The 16742-nt window shown below is 40.0% G+C and overlaps 1 protein-coding gene across 5 annotated transcripts in view; it reads right to left on the bottom strand.

The window, feature by feature from the left end:
- ADAM23 (ADAM metallopeptidase domain 23) overlaps positions 1-16742 on the bottom strand; it is a 210146-nt gene that overhangs the window by 85416 nt on the left and 107988 nt on the right. For all 5 annotated transcript variants that reach the window (XM_061607894.1, XM_061607896.1, XM_061607895.1 and 2 more), the window contains exons 8-11: positions 13550-13623; positions 11890-11955; positions 9432-9503; positions 4769-4935 (exon numbers count right to left, since the gene is read on the bottom strand). In XM_061607894.1, coding sequence (XP_061463878.1) covers positions 4769-4935; positions 9432-9503; positions 11890-11955; positions 13550-13623 — 379 coding nt within the window. The remainder of the gene's footprint in view (positions 1-4768; positions 4936-9431; positions 9504-11889; positions 11956-13549; positions 13624-16742) is intronic.

Here is a 16742-nt window from a genome sequence, read left to right as displayed (position 1 = left end):
TCTCCCCTTAGTGGTGACTTTAAATCCCTTGTTGGAACGGATGCCAACAACTGAAACAATCAATCTTACTGGGGAAATGCTGGGTGAAAGGAGACTGAAATGGTCTAGCAAACTAAGTAGTAATATCCAGCAAAAACTACAAAACAATCATATGATGAGTAGGCGACAACAATTTGGGGATAATTCAGCGAATCATATAGACATCTTCCAGCAAATAGTCACTGAACTCAGACCTTGCTTTATAACAACTAAAGATAAAAACAAACAGACAACCCATTATGGTTGGTTTGATGCAGAGTGTAGAAAGGCTAAGAAAGTGTTGAAAAAAAACCCAGAGAATCCAGTAAGAAACCCTCAAAAGAGATAATGGAAGATTTAATTAAATGTAGGACGGAATACAAAAGTTTACTTAAAAACAAGAAAGGGGTATATACAAAAATTCAATGGCAAGAATTGGAACAAACAGTAAGGGAACATAATGAAGGCAAATTCTGGGAGCTGGTTTCTCGTGGATTAAAGGAAACAAGGTCTACCTTGGAGGCTGCAGTTCCTGCTGCTTCCTGGATTAAGCATTTTTCTAACATATTTGGAGGTCAGCCTAATGATCGTGTAGAAATAGAGATATCTAAAAACTTTGATAATTTACCTGAGTGGCATCCAGTTACTACCTCTGAGGTAAAGACTCTTATTACCTCTTTGAAAGCTAAAAAAGCACCAGGAGAAGATATGCTTCCCCCAGAACTCTTTACAGAAAATGTAGACTGGTGGATACCCATCTTGGTTGGATTATTCACCACAATAAATAGTTCTGGTCAAATGCCTCTCGGATGGAAAACAAGCATAATATTTCCAATCTACAAAAAAGGGGATAGGAATGACCCACAAAATTATCGTCCAATCAGCCTGTTAGACATTTCCTCAAAATTATATGCTCGATATTTATTACAAAAACTAACTGACTGGCTGCAAGAAAATTTGATTATCCAGGAAGAACAAGCAGGGTTTAGGAGAGGATATAGCACAATCGACCAATGCTTCGTCCTAAACCATATCATAGAGAAATACACCAAGAACAACAGACATCTTTATGCTGCCTTTATTGACCTCACTGCAGCTTTTGACTCGATCAACAGACCCAGATTATGGGAGAAATTACAAAGCACCAAGATGGATCGTAGACTTTTACAGCTGATTCAAGAGTTATATAGCAATACAGAACTGAAGATCAGAATCGGCTTAAAGGGTGCATTAACTGAAGCTCTGAAAACCACACGTGGGGTGAAGCAGGGATGCATTTTGGCTCCCACTCTTTTTTTAATATGTATATTAATGATTTGGTACCTTGGTTAGCTCAAGTAGATTCTCCTGCACCAGCAATTAGCAATAGAAAGATTTTTATTTTAATGTATGCAGATGATTTGGTACTTATCTCTCTTTCTCGTTTGGGCCTTAAAAATCTCCTGGACGCATTTAGCACTTATTGTAAAAACGAGCATTTACTGATAAACTATTCCAAAACTAAAATCATGGTCTTTGGCAAATGTAATCCAAGGTTTAAATGGAGCTTAGATCAACAGGATATAAAACAAGTCCGCTCATTCAGATACTTAGGGATTGTTTTCAGCGAGTCCCTCACATGGAAACGGCATAGTGAGATGATTAAGCTGAAAGCTGAGAGAACAATTGCAGCCTTAATGAAATTTTATTATAATAAGGGAGGGCAATTGATCGAACCTGCCTTAAAGATCTTTGGCAGTAAAGTGGTCACTCAAATGCTCTATGGGGTAGAGGTATGGGGATCAGACTCAAATGTGGTCAAAAACCTGGAAATAGCGCAGAACAATTTTTTTCGAAAGCTATATTCCTTACCCCCAGGAACACCTGCAGCTTTCTTGAGAACAGAATCTGGCTGGCCATCAATTAAGATAAAAGCTGTGTGGCTACGCTTGAATTATTTTAAGCGAATCGCTTCTCTGTCAACGGAATGCCTTCCAACATTGTGTTATAAGGAGTTAGAAAACAACCATAACTGGAAAATGTCCCAGAATCTCTTAAATAGCTACCATCTCCCCGAGCTAAAATATCTCGTGGGCATAGAAAAGAGACATTTAAGGGACTGGCTCCTTTGGATAGACGCCAGAAGAGATTTGTGTTCAATTAAAAATGCCAGATTTTCTACTTATTTTGCGTTAGTGAAAACAGAACATTTCAGAGCTTGTTATTTGACCAAATTAAGGCTAGACCCCTTAAGAAATGCTTTCATGGAACTACGGTTTCAAGTTATGCCAACAGCAGTACTGGATGGACGTTATCAGAAGGTGCCATTTGAAAGAAGACAGTGTATTTGTGACCTAGGGGAGGTGGAGGACATTGTACATTATATGTTAAGATGCCCACTATATGAACACCCAAGAGAGAGATTTATTAAACCTTTGCTGTTCCAGGGAAATGGAAACTCCCTGGAGGCGATGCTATATCTCTTGAGTGATGCTAATAGCTATGTGACCCATAAGGTGGCCCTTTTTGCCCTAGCGGCAAAAAAGATCAGGAAAAAAGAACTAGACAAAATAGCAATTAACTGTCAGGGAGACTCCGCTTGTTGATCCCTTGTTATATTCTGGTACAATATGTATATTCTGTATGTTTCTGTTTATATTTAATTTTAATGTTTTTAAGCTATTTGTCATGGCCTTTGGCTAGCACACTAAACATATTTGATTGAAACTGTATAGCATTTGGATTGTTTCTCCATTGCTTTCACTGCTTCCGTGTTTCAGGAATATGAAATTGTCTTGGAAAACTTTTTCTAGTATTATAAGTCTGAAATTCCAGACTCTCAGAAATGTTTCTCCTCCCCCACTTATAATTCAGTCTTATAATTCAGTCAGAGGATAAAGGTCTGCGTATCTCAAAAGTTCACATTCCACACTGTCAATTTTCATCTTAGCCAAGATATTACTTTATTATCCTTGTACTTTTTTATTTGCTGTTCTTAAATTTAAAGGTTATGATCAACTAAGTCCTACTCAGATTAGACCCACTGAAATTAATGAACTTTAACGCACAACCCAATTTATATTTACACCGGGCTGAGGGGGGTTGGACATGATGGACCCCAGGCTGAGCTGGCAGGGTCGCGGCTCAGCCGGGCTCCACTGGCAGAAGCCTCTCACCCCAGCTCAGCTGTGGTGAAGCTGGGACCTTCCTGGCTCAGCTGGGAGTCTGCCAGGGAAGCCCAGCCTGGTGGAAGGGGTGTTGGTGGAAGCCGGGGATATGTCAGAGGAGGGGCCGAGGTGGGGGGACTTATGCAACATCCAACTCCCATTTCGAGCGCTCTTGCAGATCCCGATCTGGAACAAAGTTACACCAAGAAAAAGGTCATTCTATGAAAATAATTCTACTGGAAGTCAGTGGGGAGAAGTGTTTACTCACTGGTAGGGGTATTCATTGAGAGTCAGCTTTTTCTTTTCTGTTCCAGCACATAGCTCCCGGCTGAGCTGACATTCAGCCAATCTGGTGGCTCCCGAACAGCAAACGGATGCTGCAGAACTTCCCACTGGCTCCTCCTCTGCCGGCACCCCTCCTGTTGGCTTCCCATGAGTTGGATTGCTGTGCCCGCCAGTCATGTCTATGAACTTCAGTAGGTTCACTCTGAGTAGGACTAGCATTGAATACCTCTCTAATGTTCCAATTCTGTATTAACTGTAGGTATTATATACATACAATTTATAGTTGGACTGCTTAAAAGAATTGTAAATGGGGATTATTCTACTTATTCAGAACAGAGGTTTAGGAATGCTACTCTGTTTTTGTAGATACGATCCTTGAAGTAAGTCAAGACACCTGGCTTAGTATTTTCAGTAGTGAGGGTAGTTATTCTGCATACATTCAGAGGCACCTCTCTGCTTGCAAAGTTCCAGATAATGTTAATGCAGCTAGTGACTTCATATATAAGTGAGGATGACTGCACACATTCACTGGGTGGAAATGGTGTACCCAAAAGCATGCAAAGACAAATGCACAGATGTATCAAAGTGTGAGGACTACATGCACAAATAATTTAGGGCACACATGTAATCCCACTAACAGCCCCACCAAAAGCAGCCACTATAGGACCCAGTGATATGTGTGCGGAGTTCCTGGCTAACCATTCTGTCTTCCCTTGAAAGTGATCACAGCTGAGCACACTGCTCCCTGCAGATTCCCACTCAATATAGCCTGGTTGGGATAATCCTTTCACCTGCTGAACAAAATTCAGGAGATTCTTTGAACATGAAGCACCCACTGGTATGCAGCAGAAAAACAGGCTGCTGTCTCACTCATCTAGGCCAAATGGTAAATATTAAAACTCACGGAACAAGGAAATTATTTATTTATTGCATTTATATACTGCATGAGCAAATAACAAAGTATAATCAGATTTAACTGAGTAGGCATTTTGCTGGCCTTTGTCTATACTGATTTGCAGCTATACTGTAAACTACCATAACAGTACACTAGATATCATCTTCCTAGTACTTTCTTAATACTTTGTTTTATGTGAATTTAAAATAAAATACAGGAACCCATAAGTTTAGTAGACTGAGTTATGCTATGAAATTTGTCTTTTTCTAATACTTCCTTTTTTGTATTTTTAAAACAATAAAATACTTAAAATAAGTAGTATTTTAGGTATTTCCTAACAGAAAGAAGTAGACAAAATATGAACATGAAGAACAGGCCTTCAGCAAAGAGAAACCATGTAGAAAATACAGCTTGCACTACATACGAGAGAAGGTGCACAGCATCAGCATGCTGTTTGATGAAATGTTGTCGATATTTGGAAAAATCATGAAGCATCTGTCTTGGGTCAGGGCAAACATTTATACGATCTCTGTCCGACCAGGTTTCAACAGCAACCAAAACAACCCTGGTATTCAGTTGCTCCTTGTAAATCTGTGGGCAGACACAGGACAGGCACAGTAGAACCCTGGGTCAAAACATGCACTGATAAACTGTGCATTGGTTATCAGTTTCAGTGGAAGGACAAAGGGGGTAAAGCATGAAGGAAAGATTGATATACAATTAGTTGATACACTAATTATCCTGAAGATCAATATTCCACTAAATTCAGTAATACAGAAGATTATGTAGAGTGACCTTCTATTACTACACAATAATTATTTAGTTCGGTGGTGGGGAACCTGTCTGGCCCGATGGGCCAGATCTTTGTCTTCCCACCCCTACGAGCCAACATTGGCAGCTGGGTGGGACCACCCACTAGTCAGTCATCTGATGTTATCTGTCAAACTCAGCATGCTGTCAAAGTGCCTTGCACAGCATTTCCCAAACACCTGGCAATCAGCTGATAGTCATGCACTTGGGAAACGTTGCATAAGGGCTTTGCGATCCCTGTGATCAGTGATTCCCAAGTACTGACCACAAAGCTTGCAAAGTGTTTTACTTCTGAAGTACTAGTTGTCAGAGGCTTGGGAAGCACTATGCAAGGGACCAAACTCCATCCTTACATGCCCCACACATGACATCAGATTTAGGGCAGGTGGGCATGGGTTGGCCAAAGCAGCCTTGCAGGCCAAATGAAGCGGCCTAGCTGGCCAAATTTGGTCAGCAGGCTAGAGGTTCACCACCCATGATTTAGTTCTTACAGTATGCTGTGGGAAATTAAACAACAAAATACAATAAGATGCAAGTTTTTTTAAAAAAACCTTTTTTTAAAAAAAAGTATGTTTTTAACCCTTTTTTAAAAAGATGTCTTTAAAGCTTTAAAAAAAATGTTTTTAAAGTTGTTTTGCTATAACGTATTTTAAGGTCTGTTTTTATGATGCTTTATAGTGTTTTTAGTGCTTTTGTTTGCTGCCCTGGGGTCCTGCTGGGAGGAAGGCCGGGATAAAAATCAAATAAATAAATAAATATAAGGTTTTTTTCAGTCATCACTGTAAAAAAGAAACTCAGTCCATGTGTAGACCTCAAGATACAAAATCAGTTTTACAATGTTGGTAAACGTCTTTACTCCCAGAGATCCCAAGAGCAGAGGGCAAGACAGAGATGCTAGCCCCAAAGTTGCCAAGGAAAAAAAAAGTGTTGACTGAGGTGCATGCTTCCTTTTAGTAAATATAAGGCTCCACAGCTCACTTCAGGAACAAGCAGAGGAAGAGGAGTGCAGCTGCACAGGCCACAATCCTTGCTTGGCTCAACAAAATACTCACTAAGCTCTGATACAAACAATGAGGGTAGATCATTGGACTTGGGCTAAGGAGTAGGAGCACAACAGTATTTCCTCCTGCAAGCCCTATTGCCCACTGTGCAAATTTGGAAGCTTCCCTAACCCTGAGGTATACTGCAGAGGAATAAAGTTGAACCTGCAGAATGTAATATAGGAATCTGTGTACCATCACACTAGCCTAACCTTCCTCAACTCTATTGCAAATCTGCCCCATCTTTGCCCGCTGATTAAGGGATGGGGGCAAAGATGGAATTGCTCTGTGTTTTTTCAGGGATGTAAAATATTTGTCCAGGAGTTCTCTCTCTGTCTGTGGATACATGTGAAGGATACTGCCATGTATCCATTGGTGTTGAAATCCTAGTGAGGCCCAGTCTATCTAATTATCATACAGCCACAACTGTGGATGTATACTATAACCAGCATGGATTTTTTGCATTCTGCAATGTTAAATAGAAAATACCTTCTATGCCATTCTGATGTTCCCTATAAGCTCATTTCAAAACAAAACCTTACAAAACTTATAGTCCTGAACTCAGAAACACTTGCTTAACAACCCTCTTAAGTTTTCATGGCGCTACACACAACAGTCAGAATTGAGAGTTCAAAGTGTAAAATGAGAAAAAAAATCCAGACTACTGTTAGACTTTTTTCTGTCAGTGGTCTCATAATTTGTTGAAAGTAATTAAAAATCAGCCATGTTCACAGAGTACCTGTAATCCTATTATTGACCTTCACCTTCTGCAGTTTAAGAGTTTAAAAATACCTGGCTGATTTTTAATTAATTTAAGACATTTAACATTGAAATCTATTATAATGTCAGGCATGCTCAGTAAGAATCAACTGTCAGTGTTCTAAAAGCCAGACTCACAGCTGTTTGCCTTAGCTAATCAGGTGGCCACACCCATGCCAGACCTTTATTTCACTTTAGACAGTCATGGCTTCCCCCAAACAATCCTGGGAAATGTGGTTTGTGAAGGGTGCTGAGAGTTGTTAGGAGACTCCTATTCCTCTGACAGAGCTCCAGTGGTCAGACTGGTTTAACAGTCAGCCCCTCTTCTGGGGATTGTAGCTCCATGAGGGGAATAGGGCCTCTCTTAGCAATTCTCAGCACCTTTCACAAACTACACTTTCCAGGATTCTTTGGGGGAGCCATGACTGTCTAAAGTGAAATAAAGGTCTGATGTGGATGTGGCCAGGGACAGCTTTGGTTTACATTTGGGTGGGAGACTACATGTGCATTTAGAATAAAAAGGTGGGGAAAACACTAAAAAACAATGATACTGTTCCCAATGTTTTCCTTTTGGAAAGGAAAGGGGCTTTCCCTCTGCCCAGTGCCTGCCCACACAATCTCCTCCCCTCCCCTCTTTCTCCCCTCCCACTTCATCCCCTTCCCCCTGCTCCCCCCTACCTGCCCCCAGTCAATTTCACATATCCTAAACAGAGCTTGGAAAAGTTACTTTTTTGAACTACAACTCCCATCAGCCCCAGTCAGCATGTGCTGGCTGGGGCTGATGGGAGTTGTAGTTCAAAAAAGTAACTTTTCCAAGCTCTGCCTAAGCATGACTGTACAGGAGTAAATCCCACTGAACTCAAAAAGCATGCAAATGATCAAACCTGCCCTCACCTCATTCTCTCTCCTATCCCCTCCCTTTTGTCCCTTCCTACTCCTTCCTTTGCCCATCCCTCCCCTTCCAATCCCCTCCTTCCCCTCCCTTCCTCCTTCCCTCTCCTATCCCCTCTCTCTCCTCCTCCATGATCAGTTTTATTATTCTAAGCATGATTGCACGGGAGTAGATCCCATTGAACTCAGTAAGCACGCAAATGATCAGAACTGCCTTTCCCCTCCCCTCCTTCCCCTCTCCTGTCCCTTCCTCCTCCCTTCTTCCTTCTCCCTTCTTCCTTCTCCCCTGCTCCCTCCCTCCCTCCCTCCTCTTCCTACTCCTTCCCCATGGTCAATTTCACATATCCTAAGCATGATTGCAGGGGAGTAAATCCCACTGAACTCAGTAAGCATATAAATGATCAATCTATTCTCAGCAAACTTGTACAGGGTCCCCTATCTTACCTCCCGGATTAAAAAGCAGAGAAATTCACTAACAGGCAAAAAAACCCCATGTGCCTCTGAGCATATGGGAGTGGTGGCAACACCTGCAATTAGCCCAAATAACAGAAACAAGACACAGCGACAGAAAACGTAGGTGGGGCATGTGTGCAGGCTTACTGAAGCCTGCGCTATCTATATGGGGGAGTGGTTGGGAGCTCCCTCTCCTTGATCTGAGGCAGGTTTGGGAGCTGCCACTCCTGCAGATCACAGAATGGGAGTGCTACCCTCTGTGCCTCCGGGACCCTTGTCCAGGGCCCAACCTGGCTGCACACTGCTGCCGGCCCTGATGGAGTGCTTCTGTTCAGAGGTCCAGTCAGTCTGTTGTACGTTTTTTCAGGATTTCATTCTCTTTCTCTCCTAGTTTTTAGTTGTCCCCCACCCCAGTCAATCAGAGTTATGTGGACCTTGATCATGCCCAGTCCTCATTAGGTTGTTTTGGGTTCCCCACTTTTATGGGTTGTGTTCAACTAAGTCCTACTCAGAGTAGATTCACTGAAATGAATGAACCTAAGTTATTCGTGTATATAAACCTCAATGGGTCTATTCTGACTAAACACCCTAATCACTATATGGATGGTGCCTTTTTGACTACATAAGGATCAGCACATTTGCTATTAGTATATACAGGAATACCCCGCTATATGGACCTTCACTTTACGGACACTCGCGGGTATGGACTTATTTACAGTAGCACCATTCCCCTGTTTACATATGCTCGCTTCACAAAAACGGACACTTAATGGCATGACGCCACCGCCTGATCAGTTTCCAACTACAAACGTTTTCTTAAAATAAGGCCTACTGTGTTTATTTTAGTTATAAATGCGTTATTTACATCAGTTATGCCCATATATGACGATTGCAGTGCTGTACACGCATTGATAACTGAAAAAAGGTAGCGCTTCACTTTTAAGTACATTTTCGATTTACATACTCACTCTGGACCCATTGCGTACATTAATGCGGGGTATTCCTGTATTAGTTTTGCTCCCAATGTGTACATGTTGTACACATCACTCTCTCACCACTGTTTTCATCCTAATCATTGCAAAATCAAATATTGAATCATGGGGTATTAATTGCACTGATGATGGCAATACTTACAGCATCCACAAGATTTACCACAGATTTTGCAAAGTTGTTTGTATATGCATGGGATGATCGGTGCTTTTTAAACTAGAAGAAAAATGTTAAATAATAATCAATCACAACCAACAAACAAGTACCCTGCTAATCAATATTTTCCTTTTGAACTGCTAACATTTATGGAATCTACAAGCATTTGTTTCATGAAATGGGGAAACCCACTATAAAATATTCAACACCAATAAGTTCCCCCATCAATTTCACTTTAATAAAATTATCAATAAAACACAGCTATTATCCACAAAACAGTTAAACACAAGTATACATATGATAATTATAATTAAAACACAGATAAAATCAGTAAAACTTTTAAAACAAAACTTAGATAACAAAATTATATGGCACAGATAATTTGATGATATATCATCATCATCATCATTGTATGCCATGTTTCCATAGCAGCTATGCTCAAGGCAACTCTCAATATAAAAAACCTACATAATTTTAGCAGTTACAAAAATAAAACAATATCAATAGTCAAACAATAATGAGAATATCTCAATAAATATACAATTAAACAATACTTGCAGTAATGACTAACAATAAAAATACAAAGCCGTAGCCCCAATAACTGCAAATATACATCTCTAAAATTAAATCTTGACCTCAAAAATAATTCCTAAAAAACATCCAACCCCAATAGTCTGTAGACATCTTGAGCAGCAGGTTCACACAGGTAGATGGTCTCCAACCCATACTTTATTATTCTGATGAAATGTTTTTCATAAACTTCCAAAATGCCCATCATTTATTTATGATAAAATGTATACCACACCCTATAAAAAAGATTTGTCATGGCTTAAATATATCAGCAACATCGAATCCATTAAAAAAATCCCAACATGATAAATAAAAACAGAATAAAGATATGCCTTGAAGCAATCACAGTCTGGGATTTCACACAGGAATTTTAATATTTCTTAATGGCCCAGTATGGCCAGTGGATGGCTGGTGTTTTACAGAAAGACACAGCAATGTTACAAATAATTAAGCTTTGCACCCAAGTAAATTTGAACCCAGATTAGATTACCAAATTAACAGTAAATGCTGCTGTTTTCAATTTAATTTACTAGTTAAATAACAAATTGAAGTGTGTGGACTGGGAAAGGTTTTATGGTGCAAGCAATAAAGAATGGAAGGGAATTGCCAGCATGTCATCACCCTTTCCAGGGACAACTCCCGCTATGTCTCATTGCAAATTTTCCTATCCACAGCTGCAAGGAGGTTGTGCTGGCATTCTGCTTTCCCCCTCTTTAATGGATTTTCTTGGATAAAGAAAAAAGATGGAAGGATTTTGGGGGAAAGGATCACAATTGGCTTATGATGTCATCTACTCCCTCTGTAATACTGTGTGAAGGAGGCACGTGACTGAGCATTGGAAGCCTCATCTGGAAGCATCCACAGACAAAATTCAAACTAGGGACTTCCTTATACAAAGCTCTGTCTCTTAGTCACTATGCTATACCAGCTGTAACATCAGCCATGCTTTGGCAACAGGTTATCAATGTTGCATGACCCATAAGGGATATGGTTTAGAATCTACTATAACAAGTCATAGAGAAATATCAAGGAGGAGTGGACAAAAACGTCCAAATTTCCTCCCTCTATGTTCTTACTGATGTTCAGGCCTAATATGAAAGCTGTGGTGCTGCTCGGGGGGTGGGGTGGGGTGGGGATTTCAGAGTATGTCCCTGATCATTATATACCAGAACACAGTTCAAAAAATCTGGCAGGACCGTTATTGTGTTATGCCTTTCCAGAATTTTACAATTTATAGCTTATAGAGTATGCACCAAAATATTTTAGTTGTAAATATTAGATGTCTTGTTTGAAAGTTTATTTCTTTCTGTAATGTTTTGTTTGTGATTAAAATAGGAAAACCTTCTAAGAAAGAAATTCATTTAGAAACGTTTGGCAGGGGTAGGGAGAGGAGTAGGAAGTACTGCAAAGTTGTGTGGGGATGAGAGACTGGGAAACCTGGGCAAAATAAATTGGGATTCCCTGTCCTGAGAAAGGCCACTGGCACTCTATTCCAGTTTTTCCAGTTTCCTGTGGAACTGCAATGCCAGATTGTCGTCTTTCCCAGTTGCACTTCCTATCCTTTTAACAAACATAACAGAACTAACCTGGGACCTGGTTATTCCTTTTATCATTTCCACTTTATCCCTTCTCCAAGGATCCCATAGCAGTCAATGGTCTTATTATATTGTATTCAATCATCAAGTTTTTAAATATATGTTAGTGTTTCTTGTAAGCTGACTTCAAAGGTGGGATTTAAATAATTGTAATGAATACACAAATAAAGTCATACGAGCAGGTAATATTTGCAACAATCAATCATTGTAAAGAAGAGATTATATTCTAACTATATAATGAAATTAGATAATAATAGAATGAACTAACACAACCTGCTTACCATTTTATGGTCATTAACAATCATGAGCTCCAAGTATTTCATTTCTTCAAATATACCACGTGATACCTAAAAGATTTTAAAAGCTGTAGTTGGATTTTTAAAAATTTAATTTAGAGTTACTTTATCATTTGCCATGAGATGCTATGCTGCATATCTAAATCGGGTTTCCCTGAAACCTGTACAGGGTTTAGCAGCACAATGGATTGCAGCAATTGGATTATATATTCTTATGACAGTATTTCCAACTATAATATATTTCATTTCATTGGCAATTTTTTTCTTCTGATATTCTTCATGATTCATCTTACAAATCATATCTATGGAAGCGGGGCATATTATGCTTTATTAGGATGTCCCAAGTTTAATCCCTGGCATCCTCAGTCAAAAACATCTAAGTATAGCAAGGCTAGGAAAGAGGCTCTGCCTGAGATCACAGATGCCAAAATCACAGAAGTACTGTTAACAGTCCAATGATCTGACTCAATATAAGGCAGTTCCATGTGTTTGGTCACTACTGCATAGTAGTAAAAACACAGGAGTTGTCAACACAGTGTCCATGGGTGCCAGTATGCCTGCCAGTACCTCCTACAGCACCCACAAAAGGTTCCAGTAAATATACTCTCAAACTTCACATTACACAATAAACTGTTTGCTCTTCCTGCTCAGTTTCTATTTGCACTAGTTCACCCTCTCCTAAACTGAACACCCCTCCCTCTACATTGCACTGGATGCCAAGATTAGACACCCACCTTCCCTTCCATTCTGAATAGGTGAGAGGCGCAAAAAGCTTCTCCCTGTGAGTGAGTGCAGTGGTGGCTGATGTAGGTGCTTTGCCCCCACTGATGGGGAGAGGGGCTGATGAGAGAGTATGCCCATGCTCTTTTTGTGGTCCTATCTCTTTTTTGCTCTATCAGCTATGCCAGCCATTTTGTGCTATGCCATGTCCCCCACAAAAGTGGCAGCTGTTTTGTGACTGGTGCCCACAGAACACTCTCAAAATTCAAAATGTGGCCACAGGGCCAAAAAAAGGTTGGTGACTCCAAGTGTAAAAGGCACTAACTCTTGATTAATATTAAAATCTAAATAGTACATTCCAGCAACAACTGGTGATTTAACCAGAATGACTCAATCTCAGAATTTATCCCAAATCCTGAGGAAACTATTAAGTGCTCGCAAAATTTCAGTTATGAAACAATAATCTTGTTCATTTAACCATATCATGTGTTGTTAGTGCTTTACATAATAATTTGATTTCATCTCTGTACTCTGGCCTCCTTTCATCTTCAAAAATGTTTACAATTGTGGGTTTTTCTGAACCCACTAAAATAATTACAAACTGTCAACTGGGTCTCTTCCACCTTTACTGGTAGTGAATGACTGAAACAGAAAATCTTATTTGTGTGGGTTTAATCAATTTAACTGCAGCTACACAAGCAATGTGAGATAAATTTAACTTCCATCTCTTTTCTACTTGAGGTCAGGGAAATGTGCATGAGATGAACGAAGTCTTCCCTATGCTTGGTCACTGCATGGCAATTGGTATCACAGTACAAATCCATTCAAGATTGATGAGAAACTACCACATTTAACATAGTTTCCCCATGTATTTTAAAATCAAAGAAATCTTGTGATTTAGCATAGTTTTATTAGTAACACTCACAGCTCTCCTTCTTCTTTTCCGTCTTAGCCACTGCAACTCAGACAGGAAGGGCCATTCAGAAGTGGAGTCTTTATCTGTAAAATATAAAATTAACAGCTGACATTTGAGCTTCATGTACAGTACCTGTACCTTTATCAAATTGGCCAATAAATCATTTCCTGTGCACCTGAGAATTCCTCTCTCCTTTTTTCCCTGCATTGGCGTTTCTCCTCCCGTTTTTCCCTTACATAATCCATATTTTGATCCCCAAGATTGGGTTAAAGAATAGGAAGCAGAGAGAAGAAATGAATGAACAATTCTCACAATTGGGGAATGTAAGAAGTGGGATCCCTCAAGGATCTGTACTGAGACTAGTAATTGAAAGATCTGTTTCGGTTCTCTCAGTTTCTCATTTTTCCAATGTTAAATTCAGTTCTCTACATTTCTACAGTGATCTGCGAATATTTTATGCACACTTTCCCCTAATATATGCATTTTTGTAAATGTTGTTTAGTTGTCAAACTGCATCTCAAAATTCTAATTAATGCGAATTTCAAAGGATGGCTGTGTTTCGGTTCTCATATTGTTTTGGAATAGTGAACTGAATTGGAAGTTCTCACCCATCCCTAACTGAGACCACTGCTTTTTAATTTCTTTATAAATTATTTGGCATTGGGGTGAGCAGTGAGGAGGCCAAATCTGCTGGTGACACCAAATTGCTCAGGGAATTAAAAACTAAAAGGAAATGCAGTGAGCTCTGAATAGATTTTTAAACTGGATGAGCAGGCATTAAAATGACACATGCAATTCAATGTAAGTAAGTGATGCATATCGAGCTGGCAGTGATTGAAAAGGTAAGAGATTTTGGTGAAAACCATGATGAAAATGTCGACCCAGTGTATGGCAGCTGTGAAAAAGACAAATTCTATTTTAGGATCATTAGGAAAGGAATTAGGAGAAGGGGATGCCAATAATATATATTGTTATACAAATCTATGGTGTGTCTTTTGAACTTGGAATACGGTATACAGTTCTGGACACCACACCTCAAAATATTTATTGCAAAGCTTGAAAAGATGCAGAAAAGAACAACCAAAATGATCAAGGGCTAGAGCAACTTTGCTATGAGGAAAAGTTACATTTGGAAAAAGCAAGTAAGGGGAAACATAATAGAGGTGAACAAAATGGTGCATGGTGTGAAGAAAATGGACGAAGAGAAGTTTTCCTCCCTCTTATATAATACTATAATACCTGGGGTTATCCAATGAATGAATATTGGAAGATTCAGGACAGACAAAAGGAAGTGCTTCTTCACAAAACACACAGGTAAATTGTGGGATTCGTAGAACAGGATGCAGTGATGGCCACCAACCTGAATGGCTTTAAAAGGGGATTATACAAATTCACGGAGGATAAAGCTGTCAGTGGCTACTAGTCATGATGCCTGTGTGGCAGCTGTGAAAAAGGCAAATTCCATTTCATGATCATTAGGAAAATAATTGAGGGGGGGATGCCAATATCATATATCATTACACAACTCTCGTCTCTAATATTGGAAGCGCTATGCCTCAGAACATCAATTGCTAGGATACACAAGTGGAGAGATGAATGCTATTGTGCTTATGTCCTGCTTGTGGGCTTCCTACAGGCATCTGGTTGGCCACTGTAAGAATAAGATACTGGACTAGAAGAATGGTTTGATCCAGCAGGACTCTTCTTATGTTCTTCAGACAGAATGGGGCTGGCTGGTGGGGCAGTGCTCCATTTGCTCTAATGTGCATGCACAGTGATGTATGTTGTACACTGCCCAGGGAGCCATTGGCTATGGGTGGTTTATAAATGAAATAAAATAAATAAATAAATAATGGAGGAGAAGGATGTACCTGCCCCACCCCAAGTAACGCATGCATATCAAAATATATTGCTGTAGGGTGTGACTGTGCTGGGACCATCAAGGGGCAAGCTTTTCCACCTGCTTTGCCCCCTCATCCCTGCTCTTGGTGACATTTTTCTGGGGACTGTCCTTTACCAAGAAGATGAATTGGTTTTTACCTGTTGTTGATTTAGACATGTTAGGATTTTGTTGGCTTGAATTTTTGTAAATTGTGTTGTTTTTATTTGTATTTTGTATTTGTGTTTTTCTATTTGTGTGTAAGCCGCCTTGGGGGCCTTTTTGTCCAAAAGGCGGCCTAGAAATAAACCCTAACATAACATAACATTATATATCACACACATGGACAATACACATGGGTACACAATATGCAAGATTGGTGAAAAATGGGGCAGAGAGAGGGAGTCCCAATGTCTAACCTCCTCCATATATGGCTGGTGGAGGGATGGACAAAGAGAGGCCTCCTTTTGTTTTCAACCACATACCCATGTGGTAACCTCTCATCTCCTCTTTCTCCTTCCAGTTTCAACCTCTGTCCTTCCATTTACCTTTTCAGAGCTGAGTTAGTAGCGAAAAAAGCTGAGGGAAGAGCTGGAAAGCCCCTCAACCAAGCAGACCTACTAACAACCACTTTGGGTATGGGAATCTGCTGAGTGAGCTCAGCAAATCCAACTTCCCACATATTTTATATGAAACCAGGAATGCCTTGGGAGGCAGTTTTATTATTCATTCATTCAAATACTTATAAACTTCACTTTCATATAAAGTATCACAAGGCACAAGGTTTACACAAACACACCATTTTCTACAAGGGCATGGGGTCTCTGAACAATTTTATCAAATAAAAATAAAATAAAAACTTATATGGATAATCAAAAAGCTCGGTTCTCAAAGGTCACTTCCCAACTCCACTTTCAAGCATGATTCTGCACTGCCCTTAAACATATCTACCATTAAACATGGTCCATGCTAGCCAAGATGTGATCTTCATCATAAGCCATTAAAAATCCTGGGCAAGTGTGATCCCAGGTTAGCTTTAACCATGGCAAATAGTGTCACTGACATAAATCCTTAGATATAAGCATTTAAGAACTTAACAGCCTGCTGGGTCAGGCCAGTGGCCCATCCAGTCCAGCATCCTGTTCTCAGAGCAGCCAACCAGATGCCTATGGGAAGCCCGCAAGCAAAACCTGAGCACAACAGCACTCTCCCAATTGCGGTTTCCAGCAACTGGTATTCAGAAGCACACTGCCTCTGACCTTGGAGGCAGAGCACAGCCTTCATGGCTAATAGCAAATGATAGCCTTATCGTCCATGAATTTG

Source organism: Rhineura floridana, chromosome 2 (assembly GCF_030035675.1).
Source record: "Rhineura floridana isolate rRhiFlo1 chromosome 2, rRhiFlo1.hap2, whole genome shotgun sequence".
NCBI lineage: Eukaryota > Metazoa > Chordata > Lepidosauria > Squamata > Rhineuridae > Rhineura > Rhineura floridana.
The sequence above is the reverse complement of the archived record's forward strand: the minus strand, read 5'-3'. Positions and strand labels throughout refer to the sequence as shown.